Source organism: Dendrobates tinctorius, unplaced genomic scaffold, assembly GCF_039654945.1.
Source record: "Dendrobates tinctorius isolate UK_male_01 unplaced genomic scaffold, ASM3965494v1 ptg000111l, whole genome shotgun sequence".
NCBI classification, from domain to species: domain Eukaryota; kingdom Metazoa; phylum Chordata; class Amphibia; order Anura; family Dendrobatidae; genus Dendrobates; species Dendrobates tinctorius.
In genome coordinates, this window is record NW_027361779.1 from 37,006,462 (window position 1) to 37,022,665 (window position 16,204).

Below are 16,204 nucleotides of genomic sequence, written 5' to 3' on the forward strand. Positions count from 1 at the left end.
TGATACTGAATTGACCCTTTTTTTAGGGTTGTTTCAATGAGGTAATAAAAATTTTGTGAGCGTTGTAAGGGGCATCTCGTGAAACAAATTATAATTTATTCATAGCATACATGATCTGACTGGGATGATTTAGCGAATCCTGCTTTGAGCAGGGGGTTGGACCAGATGGCCCAGGAGGTCCCTTCCAACTCTATGATTCTATGATTCTATGATAATTTATTAACTAGTGGAGTTCTAACTGCTTGGATCCACACCAATCGGCTGAACTAGGCACTTCTATTACCATTACAATGGAGCGGCAGTATGCGTGCTCAATAGCCAGTCCATTCATTCCCCACGTGCTACACTCTGCTTTTTCCAGCAGCCCCATAGAGAATGAGAACTAGACCATCAGTCAGGCATCCAACCTGCCTCTCGATTTTGTAAGGAAGATAATAGTAGAAGATACAAATTCCCTGTTCCGCTGATCAGTGCAAGTCCCAGTGCAGACTGATTCAAACTGGCATGGATTCACCAAAAGTTATGCAACTTTTCAAAACTTTTATGACAGTTTTCTGGTGTAAAAGCTTTGATGAATTACCCCCAGAATGCCATCATATTGGCCTCTGTGAAAGTTAATGAGAGTGCCATACAGTATGTTGTGGCATCACTGAAGGGACTTAGTCATAAATTTGTGGCAACAAATGTCCATAAATGAAAAGTTTTCTAATAGCGAAAAACAATAAACTGTGGCATACTATCCTACTCTATCTTGCTCAGGAGTAATGATGTCTAACTTTTTGGTCACCTGGTTGTTGAGGCCTGTGATTGGCTACACCAGTCTGGTGGCTGAAACAGGATATCATCAGAACCACAGGTCCACAGTAGTTGGGTGACTGAAGAACAAAATGTCAGTGTTTCCAGTCCTGGAACAAACAACCAGAGTGGCCTGGCTTTCAACCACAGGGATCAGAGTAAAGGGGGTTTTACACATAGCGATATCGCTAGCAATATCGCTAAAACGTCACTGATTTTGTGACGTTATAGCGATATCGCTAGCGATATCGCTATGTGTGATACTTACCTCCGACCGGCTCCCCCGCTGTCCGTCGCTGATCGCGCGAGATCGGGCGACTCCATTTCTCGTCGTCTGCTTCCTGCTGGGCTTCCAGCTGTGTGAGATGAGCGACGCTGGACGCGGGCGGGAGGACGTCTGGATCGCTGTGTGTGAAAGGTGAGTATCGTGCGCTGCGTCGCTGCTGCATCGCTGTGAGATCTTTCTGTGTGAAAGCTCACTAGCGATCATTTAGTGATGCACCAGCAATCCTGACCGGGTCGGATCGCTGGTCGGACCGCTGGTGCATCGCTGATGTAAAAGGGCCTTAAGTGAGTATGTTTCAATTTATTTTATTTTTTTTTAAAAATGCCCTTTTCTAAATTTTCCTTATTTTACTTTAACATACACGTGACACAAATAACACCTCTTTTGACACCTGTAAGTCAAAGTGTTTGATGACTGTGGTCAATGGGCCACAATGACAACTTTCTGGTATTACTACTTACATTGATTTTTTCTTACATCATTTTTCTTCAGTAAAGACTTAATTTCCATTATTTGTTTTTCCATTTGTAGGGCATGGCTTTCTCTCTCGAAGAAAGGTTGCAGCTGGGCATTCATGGACTTTTACCTCCTTGCTTCCTCAGTCAAGATGTGCAGGTCTTAAGGGTGGTGAAAAACTATGAAAGACAGAAGTGTGACCTTGACAGGTAAGGACGAGACAATCTACTTTATACATTTGTCAGTTTGCTTAAAAATTGTCATTCTGGCAGCACATCATCCCTGTGTAAACAGTATGAAATGCTGCTGGGAACAGTGGGAGCCTTTGAGAGCAGAAAAATCTTAATACTGATTGTCCAGTGCTCGTAGGACATGCAGTCTACCTGTGTTCAACACCCTAAATAGAGTGGTGTAGACTCCTTCTAAATCACCATGGATTTACACAGTAGGATGGGAGGAAGAAGGCCATTTTTCTTTTATTTATAGGGATTCTGTCAGCACAGAATAACTGTTCAAACTAAGTCCCTCCTCTCAGTCCTTCATGGAGGGTCACTCATTTACATACACCTTCCTAACTATTTGTTTTGCTGCTCAGTCTAGTTCACTTGACTGCTGAGACTGAGCTGCAGATATAGTTCCAGACACAGATACTACAAAAGATAAGGTGCAGTCTCTAGTAAGCAATGAGGGGGACTTTGTTACCTTTACTCCTTCAGACAACTGATTGGAGGGTAAAACCCAAGAGAAAAACATAATAAGCAAATGCCCTACAGTAAAAAAACAGCAGTAGTACATGGAAATAATAATATAATAATAATAATGTGCAAATTGTCTCTTCTGAGAGGAAGAGGACTAGAACTCTAGTACCACCTATTGGAAGTAGCAATCCTAAAAGTCAATGTCGACCCTTTAGCAAGCCTTGTCACATGTCTTAAGATAAAAGTCAAACCAGAATCTCAATTTGCAGACACTGTGTTTCGGGGTACTGCTCCTCATCAGTGCAAAGTGTGAGATCTGGTTTGGCTGTGTGAGAGGCGTCTGACCGATATCCAAGCAGTATTGTTTACTTCTTGGATATCAATAAAAAAATGTAAAAGCCATGGCACCACATCACGGTGACCCTATTCAGGACGGTACTAACCTCTAATTTTAAAACCTAACTATTTGTCAAGTGAAATGAATGTGGATAAGTATAAGGAAAAGAACAGAAGCGCAGGAACCATTGCACACTCAGCCAAAATGAAAAATGCAAAAAGCTTTATTGAACATAAATGCCCGACAGACAAAAAGACATACAATATAAAAACACAATAAAAATAACAACATGCAAAGGCAGATCAGACCTGACATATTAGGTAGATATAAAATTGACAATCGTGGGTACAAATAATAGTGGTTAACGAACCACTGAGTGGACACCGCACATAACAGCATGGGCAAGGAAATAGATCTAATCAAAATTGTATATCGTGCATCACATATATAAACATCCTACAAAAAATCCTCACATATGAGTAAACTGGCGTAATGTAATCTAATTTAATCCACAATCAAATGCCAAAAAGGGTGATATAATAGATCAGGCTATATAAACTATAGATACTGAACAGATGGATAAAGTGCAAAATCTCTATATAACATGCCCCCTAGCTATGCACACGTGTCCACTCCGCGGTAAATCATGTATGTTACATGCAGTTCCCATCACATAGGTCCCTTAGGTAGATGATACATTAATACATAAAAATTGGCGCAGAGTAGCACCCGGTCATCTTCATCGTACATATCTAATGTGGTGGCCACCATGTTTTTTGTATTGACCAATGAATGTGGATAAGGGCTGAGAAGGACTGAGAACCAGCTACTGGACAGCAAGCCATAGGGAACTACCCAGCAGTAAATAAATAGACAGCGATAGTACAGGAAAATAATAAAGGGAGGTTCCAGAAAATCATTTTAGTATAGTTCTCTTCATGTGATTAGGCTGTGTTAACAATGAACATGCTGAATGTGTGCACTTGCTGAATTTGACATATTTCCAATATTTTCACAAATAAATGCAAGTTGTAGCAAAAATTTTACCACTATTATGAAGTACAACATGTCATGATAAAACACTCTCAGAATCGGTGGGATCTGATGAAGCGTTCAAGAGTTATTACCTCATAAAGTGACACTGGTCAGATTGGAAAAAATTGACCTTATCAGGAGGGTGAAAACAGGCTATGTGGTGAAGGGGTTAATAAATAGATCTATCAGACCTGATGAGACTTGTATTGATTTTGAAAATATATTTGAGAATGGTGATGAGTGAGAGCCCCACTTGACACCACCACAGGGCAAATGGGAAGAGAAAGTCAAAGTGTCAGAATTGGTGTATCTAATAGATGAGCCTTTTCTGGGCGCCTGTGGGCTGCTGTTTTTAGGCTGACAGGGCAAATAACATTGGCCCTTACCAGCCTGAGAATACCAGCCTCCAGCTGACTGCTTTAGCTTGGCTGGTTATCAAAAATGTAGGGGGGCCCCTCCATTTTTTTTAAATTATTTATTTAAATAATTTAAAAAAATGGCGTGGTTACCTTTCTGTTCTTGATAACCAGCCTTGCTGAAGCTGACAGCTGAGTGTTGGAGCCTGCAGCTGTCAGTTTTACCTGGCTGCTTATCAAAAATACAGGAGAACACATGCCTTTATTTTAATTATTTATTTAGAGTGCAGGCACTGGCTGATGAATACGCCCATTAGCCATGGCCTGCTCTCGCTGTCATTAGTGGCAGCAGGCATAGGTTGATGGGAGTAGTCGTCCCATTAGCCCACACCAGTGACGGAGGTAAACTTTTTACTTCTGATCACAGCTGTGGGCTTACACTGTCATTTGAAATGATTTTTAGCTCTGATCAGAGGCAGTGTTTGCCATGCTGTCATGCAGAAGACAGCGTGACAAAGACTGAATGGTCGGATCCCCCATTCAAGTGAATGGGGTCTTGGTTCCGGTTCAGGTACTGTTCTGGTACCTGAAGCAAACTTTTTCTTAACTGTTCGGCCAAACCCGCCGGATGCGAACATCCAGGGGTTCGGCCCTCACTACTTATGAGTCCAACTGTATTAAATTAACATGCCCACCCACAACCTGACTGACAGCTAGATCATGTACGGAGTAGTGTGTGATCTCAGCAGCAGGGATGAGGGCACTGAGGAGCTTTCAGTCAGGCAAGTTGTGTGGACATTGAGTTAAACTTTTCAAAAATGCTTATACAGTTATTCTGTATGTTTGTTTTTTTAAGTAAACTAGACTGACCAGGTCGCAGAGATTTATTTAAACATGTACTGTATGCAGTATATATTGGGAAATCGGTTGACAGATTCAACAAGGTAGTGCATTGGCTTCTGAACCTGTCTTGTAATTGATATGCTAATGATCTCCTGTGGTAGGTTATCAAGCAGGACCCAGACTGACACTGTGACCACTGTCATTACTGGCCATTTGTGCACAGATCACATAGCAGGATGAGTGCACTCCTCCTCCAGAGGAGCTGTATATAGACCTTCCTGGGCGGTGGGAGCACAGCCCAGCACAGAAGAAACTGCTGCCTCCCATGCTAACATCACCCCTAACATAGGATTTTTGCCGTCTAACATAAGTGAAGGCCAGTGTTCGAGAAATGACTGGTAAGAGGGTTATGCTGGTTAAATCGTTGAGACCTGAATATAAAAAGTTGTTGTCAGGATAGTAATTGTGACTTCACATCAGTTAATATTTCTTATATTTCACTCAAATCATATTTGTCTTGCTTATAATATCATTGATATTGTGCTGTGAAGTGGAGTCACTTACTTAAATGTCTGCGTAGCATGATGCACAACCACCAGCAAAAATTTATGAGGTAGTAAAGCATTTCCTGATGCAGTAATGCAGTAAACATCTGTACTGTAAAATTAAAATCTTAATTCATGAGCCAAGGGGCAATAAATTAACAGTCCAATGATGAGCGATCCAGATTCCATTTTTAGCCTCTTTGAAAAGAAATTTGATCATGTTTTATGAGTAACATAATTATAGTACGTCTTAAAACACATTTTAAATAACGTAATATTGTCAATACTTTTGCAAAACTTCCAGTAACATGAATTTTGTAAATACGTATCTTTCAAGCTATGATGTACAGAATGCCTCAGATGTATAAAGATCCGTAAATGTGCTGTACATACAAAATGTACAGCTGCTTCTCGCAAAATTAGAGTATCATCAAAAAGTTAATTTATTTCAGTTCTTCAATACAAAAAGTACTCAAGGAGGAGATCAAAAAAGGGAAAACAACACCAGATTCCCACGCTGCTATATTTCTACCATCAAATAGAGGAAATCCAGTAGATTGTAGAAATTGGTTCCAATATCAGTGCTTTATTTATGGTACATACAGAGACAACGCGTTTCGAGGTCCATTCAGTGACCTCTTCTTCTGGTCGAATGTCCACCTATTGGAGACGGGAAGCAAGACTTAGCAATTATTTGTACGGACTCATTGCTTATGTCTCAACCATGTGCATAACACAGAATAAATAAATATAAAAAATTTCAATATAAAAGTCACAATCAGTGAAGTAATTTTTTCCCCACTCTTTGAAAAATTGAAGTAAAGCATGGTAAGATTAGTTTTATACAGTTCAGATTGTTGCACTTTTGATGTATGTTTTGGACAAGAAGTGGATCTTATAGGGAAGAAAAGTTTTAAGGGATATTGCATCCAAAAACATTTATCACTTGATCGAGAATGCTCAGTGTTGTTTTACTAAACTTTATGGGAGCGATGGAGACTGTTTCTAATTAGGGCTTGTGCAGACAACCATAGATTCTCTCATCCGAAAGATTCAGGCCAATTATGCAAATGACACTGATGAAACTGTGATCGGAGTTTGATGCGAGTGTCAGCATAGTGTGATCCGATTCTGTAGTTGGAGAGAATCGGAGCACACTTTGAGGAGAAGATGGAGAACAAAATTTCTCCATCTTCCCATTGTGTCAGTGTGTGGAAGCAGACTGCACTCAGCTGTCCAGTCTAGTGATTTACACGTCCTTCTGACCACTTCAGTCGATGGAGAAGAAAACCTCCATCAAGAACATAATGTTCCACTTCTGGTACATCCTTGAGTATTGCATCATCTGAACTCTGTTCTTTTAAAGCAGCCATCAGTTGTGCTTTGTTTGGTTTGCGTAAGAGATGTTTTGCCTCAAAGAGGGATGGTGGGTATGGTGAAAGTTCATAGGCCATCACCTCATCAAGGGAAAGATCAGCAGTTTGAGACTCCACAAGAAACCTTTGGAACAAAAGAGCGGGGTCTATTGTTTTGTCCTTAGCAACGTCAATAGCCTCACTGGATGCCAGGGTCTTGGCTTTCATTAACCACTTGCACTTAACTGAAAACAGTGATTGACCCTCCATTGTTGCCACTATTTCTCTGCCAATGGTGAACAGGTTATGGACATGGACAAAGCTCTGGCGAGTGAAACACTGCATTGCATCACTGTAGGAAGAGGACACTGGCACAGAGTCCACAAGGCCCTCTGATGTTTGGACATTCCACTTCCTCTGGTGAGTCCTCCTGCAGTTTTTAGGGAGCGCATCAGAGCTTGCTCGATGACTAGGTCGCAACCCAGGCCTGCCCAGTACTGATCAGTCCGCCTTACAACATGCAAGCCATTCATAAATCTATGGAAGACTGATGGCATATCATCTTCCAGAGTGGTCATAGACTGGAGGTAAAGGTAGGCGGCCTTCACATAGTTCCCATGCCCAGCAGCTGCAAGAATGGGCAAACATTCGGCTACAGCATCAGCCAGGATCCTGTATGATCGGCCTCGATAAGCTCCCTTGCAATTTCAACCATCTGTTGGTAATTCAGCCATAGTTTACTGGTGCGAGAGTGAGCGGATAATCCGTTTCTTTTGGTGGACAAGAGGTGGACAATTTCACTAAGGCAGGTAGAAGTGATGACCGAATTCAAGTCACTCTCTCCTGTCAGTGTCCGAGCATACAACTGCTCAAGTTCTTGCAACAGGTCTGCAAAACCGGGATGGTCGCAAAGTACTTTGTCTGCAACTTGCTGAGTAAGACACTGATCAAGGAGGAGATGGCCATGAACTGCATGCTGAACTGCCTTTCCAGTCATGATATGTTGCACAGCATTTTCACCGTAAATTGTTCCCAAGATCTCTTTGATTACACTCCCATCCATCAACGTTCCTAGGGCACCCATAAGATTCATCAATGTGTGGAAGCTCCCAAGCATCAGGACAACACCTCGAACCGGGCTCTCTTCAGGCACCTCGTGTTTGATTTCTGACACTTTCCAGTAGAGTGCCTGATCGAATGTAACAACTGCAGCGGATTGGTGTTTATCAGCAAGGTTGCACAGATACTCAAGAGTAGAGAAGATGCATGACTTGTCTCCGGAATACATGTCAATGATGGGCAGGAAGATTACCGAAGATGACCCCGGATGATCACAGTCTTTATGTAGCATGTGCATAATTTGATTCCAGCTCAGTGCAGGCTGTTTGAAGCGCAAAGACATCTCCCACAATACATCAACACGATGGTCAATGGTGTCGAGAAATGGCAAGGGCTTGGATTTTATGTTTCGGCGAGTGTGTTTTGCGAAACGGTATTCCCTTACATCAACTCTGCTTTGTTCAACTATCTCCAAGTCCGCAGTCTTCCGTCTGAGAACAGTGCGACTGACCTTCCTTCCTGGAGTCACACTAGCTACCATCCCCATGCTGTGGAAAGTCCCCTTCCCATCTAACGTGATGATATTATGATCGACGTTGTCCGCAGCAAACAGCAGTGCCGTATCCAGTCTGTCTATGGTACCACCGAGTACATCCTGGCCAAGAGAAGCGGCAGCGGTTTCCTCGAATCGCTGAACTTCCAAATATGATGAACAATATCCCATGGCTGAGAGACTGTCTACAAGAAATCGAGACCTGAAATGATTATGGAGCTGGACTGCTAACTCAAGCTGCAATGGAGCTACTACAGCCCTGGGACGTACAGCCTGAACAACTGATTGTCCAATGCTTGCGACCTTCCTGTGAATGTCCTTTCCAACAAAGAGGGTTTCAAGCAAGCAAAGCAAACTCAGGGGAAGATAACCTAAGGCAGACTGACATTCAAGCGAAGAAGTCTTTGGATATTCATCGGTTGAAGATGGAATCTAAGACTTGATATCGCTCTTGATTAGTTTGGCCGCAGTCTCTATGATGGCTCTCTTCTGGGCTTCTACATCCGTTTCCTAAATATGGAAATAGTCCCTCAGGATTATTCTGGTCTTTTCACGGAATGTTACAATGTTAGGCAACCCTTCACACTCTGCTATGAATAGCGAATCGCCATACCTCTCCTCCAGCCTATACTTCAGCCATTTATTACTATAGGCAGCACTGTCTCCCTCTACAAGGTGCTCCGTCATTTTCTTTGCAAGATCTGTGACAGTCAGTTGCTCTTCATCGTTGTCCTCGAGAAATGCACACATTCTCAAGAACGCTTGCTCTTGGTCCATGTTCATGGGCCTCCCGCGGTTTCTCTGTAGTAGATCCACCACTATGACGCATAAGAATTCCGTAATTTGTCCGAAAGTTAATGTCACAGGAACGATGTTACAGACAGTCTGCAGCATGTAAGTCCTTCCCAAAGTACGAGATTCTCCCTTGAATGGTGATTGCCCAGTCATCATTACGCTGTTTGCAATGTGACAAGATGGACCTTACAAATCCATCCGTTTTAACAAAGCTATAGTCATCGAAATCACTACTAGTTCTTGTCTTCACCACTTCATGTCCACAGAACAAACACTGCGTCGTGCTATCATAGGATCCAGTAGACATCCGTGTACCTCTCTTGGCAGTTGAACGATGAACGGAAGTAGCTTTCTTATGCAAGTCTATTTGCTTCTTGTTTATGTAGTTCATACGACATCTCTTGTGCACCACTGCTCCAGCAGCTACCACAGTGCTAACGCCCCTCTCAATACTGGCTTTATTGATCCCTTCAGCTCCTTTCGCACCAATCACCACTCTTTCTCCGTCATCTTCTACTTCATGGCTGCATAAGGGGCAAGTTTCTTGACATTCCATCATTCTCCGCTCTGTAAAAGAAGATAAATAAATCGTTAAATAATAAATATAATAATAGTAGTAATTGTAAAAGAAATATGATAGACACTGAAAGGCGAGTCGCATTTAACATTTTACAGCTTTGGCGGCCACATTCTTTGACGTGACATTTGGACCCTTTGTGGTAACCCTATCTTGGTAAACTTTTAGTATGTTTTTCCCTACATGTAATACTACCAAAAAAAACAATAAAACGCTTTCTTGGAATTTGTTCAGGGTAAAGGATTTTTTTTTCGTATTTTGACTGGACTAAATAGGCTGATAAGTCTTACCTGTCAGTATAAGTTGTCTCTACCTGGATGGCTCTCAAAGTCTTCGGTAGAGAATAGCGGCTGCGATATGACATAGCCATGGTAATCCCTGATGAAGGAGGACAGTGCCTCAGAAACGCGTCAGATAATCAGCACTTCTTTTATGCCTTGAGGAGAGCCTGTAGCTGGTGACATCACAGGTACATAGGGCGGCATTTTTTCTTTATCAAACAAATGTCTGAGTGAGTGTGAATGGCCGGAACGCTGCTGACATTGTTCAATACAGCATGGATCCAAAGAGAAAGATCCACCGCACTCTCATCCAGCATATCGCAGACCGCTATTCTCTACAGAAGACTTTGAAAGCCATCCAGGTAGAGACAGGTAAGACTTATCAGCCTATTGGCATTCACTATAGGGGCATTTTAGCGCATGTCATCATTTATTTTTCAATGAGTACAGTTTATTACTCTCTTGGGCAAGGGGTGCGTCAGTACATGCAGCTGTAAGCACCGGCATTTAAGTGGCAGCGCTGGTGCATACTTGTTATCTACTTCCAGAAACTTGATAATTGTTTTCAGGTGGAATCACCTTTTTTTGTGAAAATTGAGGCAATTTCATCAATTTCCAGCTCTCATTTTTCAAGTACTAGTTCTAAATTATAATAAATGATTTAATAAATGTAGGAATGTTCCACTGGGTTTTACACATGATGTCCTGCCTCTGTCAATATTGTCCCCCGGTGATGAGTGTTTAAACTATGCATTTTTATCATGTGTTGTAATTATGCTATATATGGATTTAGAAAGGATCTGTCATTAGAAATCACAATAAAAACTGAACATACTAATAAATAGACAGAATGACTATGTAATCTTGATACGAAAAGGCAGTATTTTATGAGTCCAAATAAAATGTAAGAGCTCATCAGTCCAAGCGTATTAAATCTCTGCCCATCCTGACATTTGCAGCTTGTGCTGATCAGTGTGAGATCTCAGCAGGAGAGAGGAGCTGTCAATCAGGTTAGATGTTCAGAGATGGAGTTAAAGCTTTAAGACAGGATTACATAACTATGAAATTTCAAAGTAAGCACACCAACCTCATCAGGTCTAAAATATATTTTTATCGAAGAACGCAGTGAAACTTAGTGACTGATTCGCTTTAATGTGATATAAGAATAAAAAAGGATATTTGGTAAGTAAATGATAAAGTGCTTATGCTGCTCAGGTATAACATACAATACTACAATACATTATGATGCCTTATGCTGCTTGGGTATAACATATAATAGTAACAGTCTGACCGCCTTATGATGCTTGAACCTCTATTCCCTGCTGTGTCTTTCCAGCAGACAGATACATAAGGCACTCTTTTTGTCAAATAAAAGTTGTGAATGACACGGTCAATTAACCCGGAGACCTGCCATATATAACAGCTCATTATGTTTTATATCTGTTTAGTTTTACTATACACCTGTAGCAATATTTTTGTCTACTACATTTTAACAGGGATTTCCTACCTCCATTTATAACTCTTCCAGAGTTGTTTAACCTTACACACACGGCAAATAAACCTCCGCTCAGTAATAAGGCGCACAGACACCAGTTATGTCATCTAGGTATTCCACAATGGTGCACTCTGTTCACTAGGCCAGCGCGTATTGGGATTCTGCTATCTGCACACTAAGATTTATGTGACGAAGTTTCATACATGTGGAATGTTACAGGTCTTACAGTGTTAGCTTAGTAGCCGACCATCTTTGTTATATAACGATGGTCGCTTTATTTTTTCAAAATAGCTTCAGTTTTTTTAAGTGAAGAGATTAGAATGACAAATCATTAATACAACAGAAAACGATGGTGGCTGAGTGTATAAAAAGTAGATTCCTGATAGCAATAGGTATCAGTGTTTTCCAGAGCGTGGTTTACTAACTAAAGGGTTTTGTCAATCAGTAAAACATAGAGATTCCTATATCATTACATTTTTCTTCTACAAAGTCAACATTAAGGTGCTTTCACACTGCATTTTGGCACGTGTTTGATTGTCCGGCTTATGTCCTAACCCTCAGCAAACCGAGATTGGGTGTATGTGTAGGTAGGTAACCGACTGGGGGGTGACCCACTTCTTGCCGCAGACAAACACGAGACTGAGACAGAATTTGTATTCAACAGGTCCGTTTTTATTGGCCGTCTGTGACATCGGCGGTCGTGCCCGCCGATGCCCCTTTAGCGGCGGTGCCCGCCGCAGCTTCCTCTCACCTGCGCCCCCCGGTTCGCGCGTTCCTCCGCGCTGCTTGCCGCTCTGCTGCGGGTAACCGCGACGGCCTTAGGCCGCGCACGCGCGTTCCCCCGGCCTCTTCCGTTGGCAGGGGGCGTCGCTAGGGGAGGGTCTGTAGGGCGCACTTCCGGTCTCCGCATATATCAGGCGTCCGCTCTATTCTGAGGGCGCCTGATGATTGTTTGTGACTTGCAGCACCCATCGGCCCTACCTTCTCCTGTGTACCCTGCCTATCCTTGCTGTTCCTTTGTCTGCCCTGTTCCTGGTCCGTGTCTGTCTGCCTATCTCCTTCCTGTGGTCCTCGCTGTACCTTTCCTGTAGGCTTCCAGCCATTTCCTACTGCCCTCCACCTCGCTACTCCTGCTCTGTCTGCCAGTCCTCCGAGTCGTCCCTGCTGGCTCCGGCTGTCGCGGTTCCGCCCCCTGCGGTCCTGCCCCTAACGATCCCTGTACAGGGGTCGGTCTTCACCAGGTGTGCTCGGCCCAGGGGCTCCGGATCCGCGATCCAGAGGGTCCACTCTTGGACGTATTAGCCAGAGGCGTCACAGTATCATCAGGCCATGGATCCCGCCGGTGCCGCAGCCGCCACACAAAAGGAATTGCTTTTCCTTCGTGAAAATCAGAACCGGATAATGTCCTTTATGAAGTCTATGGACACCCGGTTGTCCGCCCTGCAGACCTCTGACCCCGGGCACGCTCCTCTCTTAGTCAGCCTTCAACAGGAGCTCGCGCAGCAGCGCGACGCCCAATCCCACATCTTGGGTTACATGGCATCCGTGGATGACCGATTGCTGGCCCTGCAATCCTCTGCTGCCGCTGCAACTTCCCCCCCGGATGTAGCTCCTACTCCGGCTCCCCGTCTGGGTAAACCCCCCAGGTACGGCGGAGATCCCAAGTTATGCCGGGGTTTTTTAAATCAATGCAGGCTACATTTTGAGCTTGCCCCCCTTCAGTACCCTACTGACCGCGCCAAGGTGGCGTTCGTTGTGTCCCATCTTGAGGGTGAGGCCCTGTCCTGGGTGAACCCCTTGTGGGAGAGAGATGACCCCATAGTGCTAAATTTACAGACCTTCTTAGAAACCTTTCGCAAGGTATTCGATGAACCGGGTCGCTTAGCATCCTCCACTGAGGCCCTTTTTAACCTCCGCCAGGGTTCCCTCACAGTGGGGCAATACGCCATCCGCTTCCGGACCCTCTCTTCTGAGTTAGGGTGGAACAATGAGGCTCTTGTGGGAGCCTTTTGGAGAGGCCTCTCCAGTAAGATCAAGGATGAGCTTGCCGGGCGAGACACCCCCACCACTCTGGAGGACCTTATTTCGCTGGCCACTCGCATAGACCTACGCTTTCAGGAGCGCGCTAGAGAGGCAGTCGGAGAGAGAAGGTCCTTTAGGCTGTATCAGGCTCCTGTCCCCCGTTTCCCTGTATCTCCTGTTAGCGCCGCTCCTGAGCCTATGCAGGTTGATCGTGTCAGACTGTCCGAGCAACGCCGCAGGGAGAGGATGACCAAGGGCCTCTGCCTGTACTGTGGAGGGGCCAACCATTTTGTGCGTTCCTGTCCAGAGAAGCCAGAGAGGTCGGGAAATGCTTCCACCTAGGTCAGGTAAGAGAGGACCCCCTAGGTGATCAAAATTCCTCTCTTCCCCTTACTCTTTCAGCTTTGCTAATTACAGGTCGGGGGCGTGGGTCTGTGGAGGCGTATGTGGACTCGGGTGCTGCCGGTAATTTCATCCGCCAGGAGGAGGTTGACAAACTCCAGATTCCGGTGTTGGTATTGAAGAACCCTCGCGCTATTTCCTCCGTTGATGGTAAACCTTTACCCGGACTCATCACCATGATTACCGTCGAAGTAGATCTTCAAATCGGAGCTCTCCACCTCGAAAAGATAGCCTTTTATGTCCTGCCACAACTAGCCCATGCTGTTCTCCTAGGACTGCCCTGGCTCAGACGGCACGAGCCTGTGATTGACTGGCGCTCTGGGGAAGTTCTCCGTTGGGGGCACTCCTGCCAGGAGCACTGCCTACGGGCCCTCACGCGTCCTCGTCCATGCTTGAAGCCTGCCGACCTCCCGGGCTTACCCGCACCCTATCACACGTTTGCCGACGTGTTCAGCAAGAAGGAGGCGGATTCCTTACCCCCTCATCGCTCCTATGACTGCCCTATCGACCTAGTTCCTGGTGCCACTCCTCCCAGAGGGAGAACTTATCCTTTGTCCCCAGCAGAGACCTCGGCTATGTCGGAATATATACAGGAAAATCTGGCCAAGGGGTTCATCCGGAAGTCCTCGTCCCCTGCGGGCGCAGGTTTCTTCTTCGTCCGGAAGAAAGATGGGTCCCTGCGACCCTGTATTGACTACCGGGGTCTGAACAACATCACGGTCAAAAACCGGTACCCGCTCCCGCTGATTCCTGAACTCTTCGACCGGCTGAGGGGGGCCAGAATCTTCACGAAGTTGGATCTGCGGGGAGCTTACAACTTAATCCGAATCCGAGCGGGGGACGAGTGGAAGACGGCCTTCAATACCCGGGACGGCCATTATGAATACTTGGTCATGCCGTTCGGTCTCTGCAATGCTCCAGCGGTGTTTCAGGAATTCGTAAATGAGGTGTTCCGAGACCTACTCTATTCCTGCGTGGTGGTGTATTTGGACGATATCCTCGTTTTCTCGACCGACCTCTCCTCCCACCGGAGAAGTGTACGCATGGTCCTGCAGCGCCTTCGAGAAAATCGTCTTTACGCCAAGATCGAGAAGTGCCTCTTCGAGCAAACAGCGTTACCCTTCTTGGGGTACATCATCACGGATTCCGGTCTTAAGATGGATCCGGACAAGCTGTCCGCGGTACTCCAGTGGCCTCGTCTGGTTGGCATAAAGGCCATCCAGCGTTTCCTCGGCTTCGCTAATTATTACCGGCAGTTTATACCCCACTTCTCTACAGTCACCAAGCCCATTACGGTCCTGACCCATAAGGGGACGAAGCCTAACGTCTGGCCCTCTGAAGCCGAGGACGCCTTTCTTGCCCTGAAACGCTCGTTTGCTTCTGCTCCGATTTTACACCGTCCAGTGGCCAGTAGGCCCTTCATTCTGGAGGTTGATGCCTCCTCCACTGGAGCTGGGGCAGTTCTCTCCCAACAGGCTCCATCTGGACGTCTTGTCCCCTGCGGGTTCTTCTCCAAATCCTTTTCTCCGGCGGAGTGCAACTACTCCATTGGGGACCGGGAATTATTGGCCATTAAAATGGCGCTGGAGGAATGGCGATATCTGCTCGAGGGGGCAGTGCACCCCTTTACTATCTTCACGGACCACAAGAACCTGGCCTACCTGCAATCTGCCCAGAGACTCAACTCCAGACAAGCCAGGTGGGCTCTGTATTTTTCCCGTTTTGAGTTTAAGCTCCACTTCCGGCCCGGCAGTAAGAACATCAAAGCCGATGCGCTTTCCAGGTCTTTGCAGCCTCCGGAGAGGGAGGAGGATCCATCATATATCATCGAGCCGGCTAAGGTGATCTCCGTGGCCCCCGTGAGTTTCTCTAACCCTCCGCCTGGCAAGACCTTCGTCCCTCCAAACAAACGCCTGGAAGTACTGCGCTGGGGACATTCTTCCAAGGTTGCTGGGCACGTTGGGATTAAGAAGACTCTTTTGCTTCTTTCCCGGTATTACTGGTGGTCCTCTCTCCACCAGGATGCAAAGGACTTTGTAGCCTCCTGCAGGTCTTGTGCTCAGAACAAGGTTCCAAGGACTCTCCCCTCCGGCCTCCTTCATCCGTTGCCTGTCCCAGAGGCTCCTTGGCAGCAAATCGCCATGGATTTCGTGACTGATCTGCCTCGCTCGGCTGGGTGTACTACCATCTTAGTCGTCGCTGACCGCTTTTCCAAGATGGCCCACTTTATTCCCTTGGTCGGACTGCCATCTGCCCCAAAGTTGGCCGAAATCTTTATCCACCACGTGTTCAGGCTACATGGCCTCCCTCTGCG

The 16,204-nt window shown here is 45.4% G+C and overlaps 1 protein-coding gene across 1 annotated transcript in view; it reads left to right on the forward strand.

The window, feature by feature from the left end:
- The window catches only part of ME1 (malic enzyme 1), a 458,080-nt gene that overhangs the window by 102,990 nt on the left and 338,886 nt on the right, over window positions 1-16,204 (forward strand). Inside the window, exon 2 of the mRNA XM_073589660.1 lies at window positions 1,613-1,746. Coding sequence (XP_073445761.1) covers window positions 1,613-1,746 — 134 coding nt within the window. The remainder of the gene's footprint in view (window positions 1-1,612; window positions 1,747-16,204) is intronic.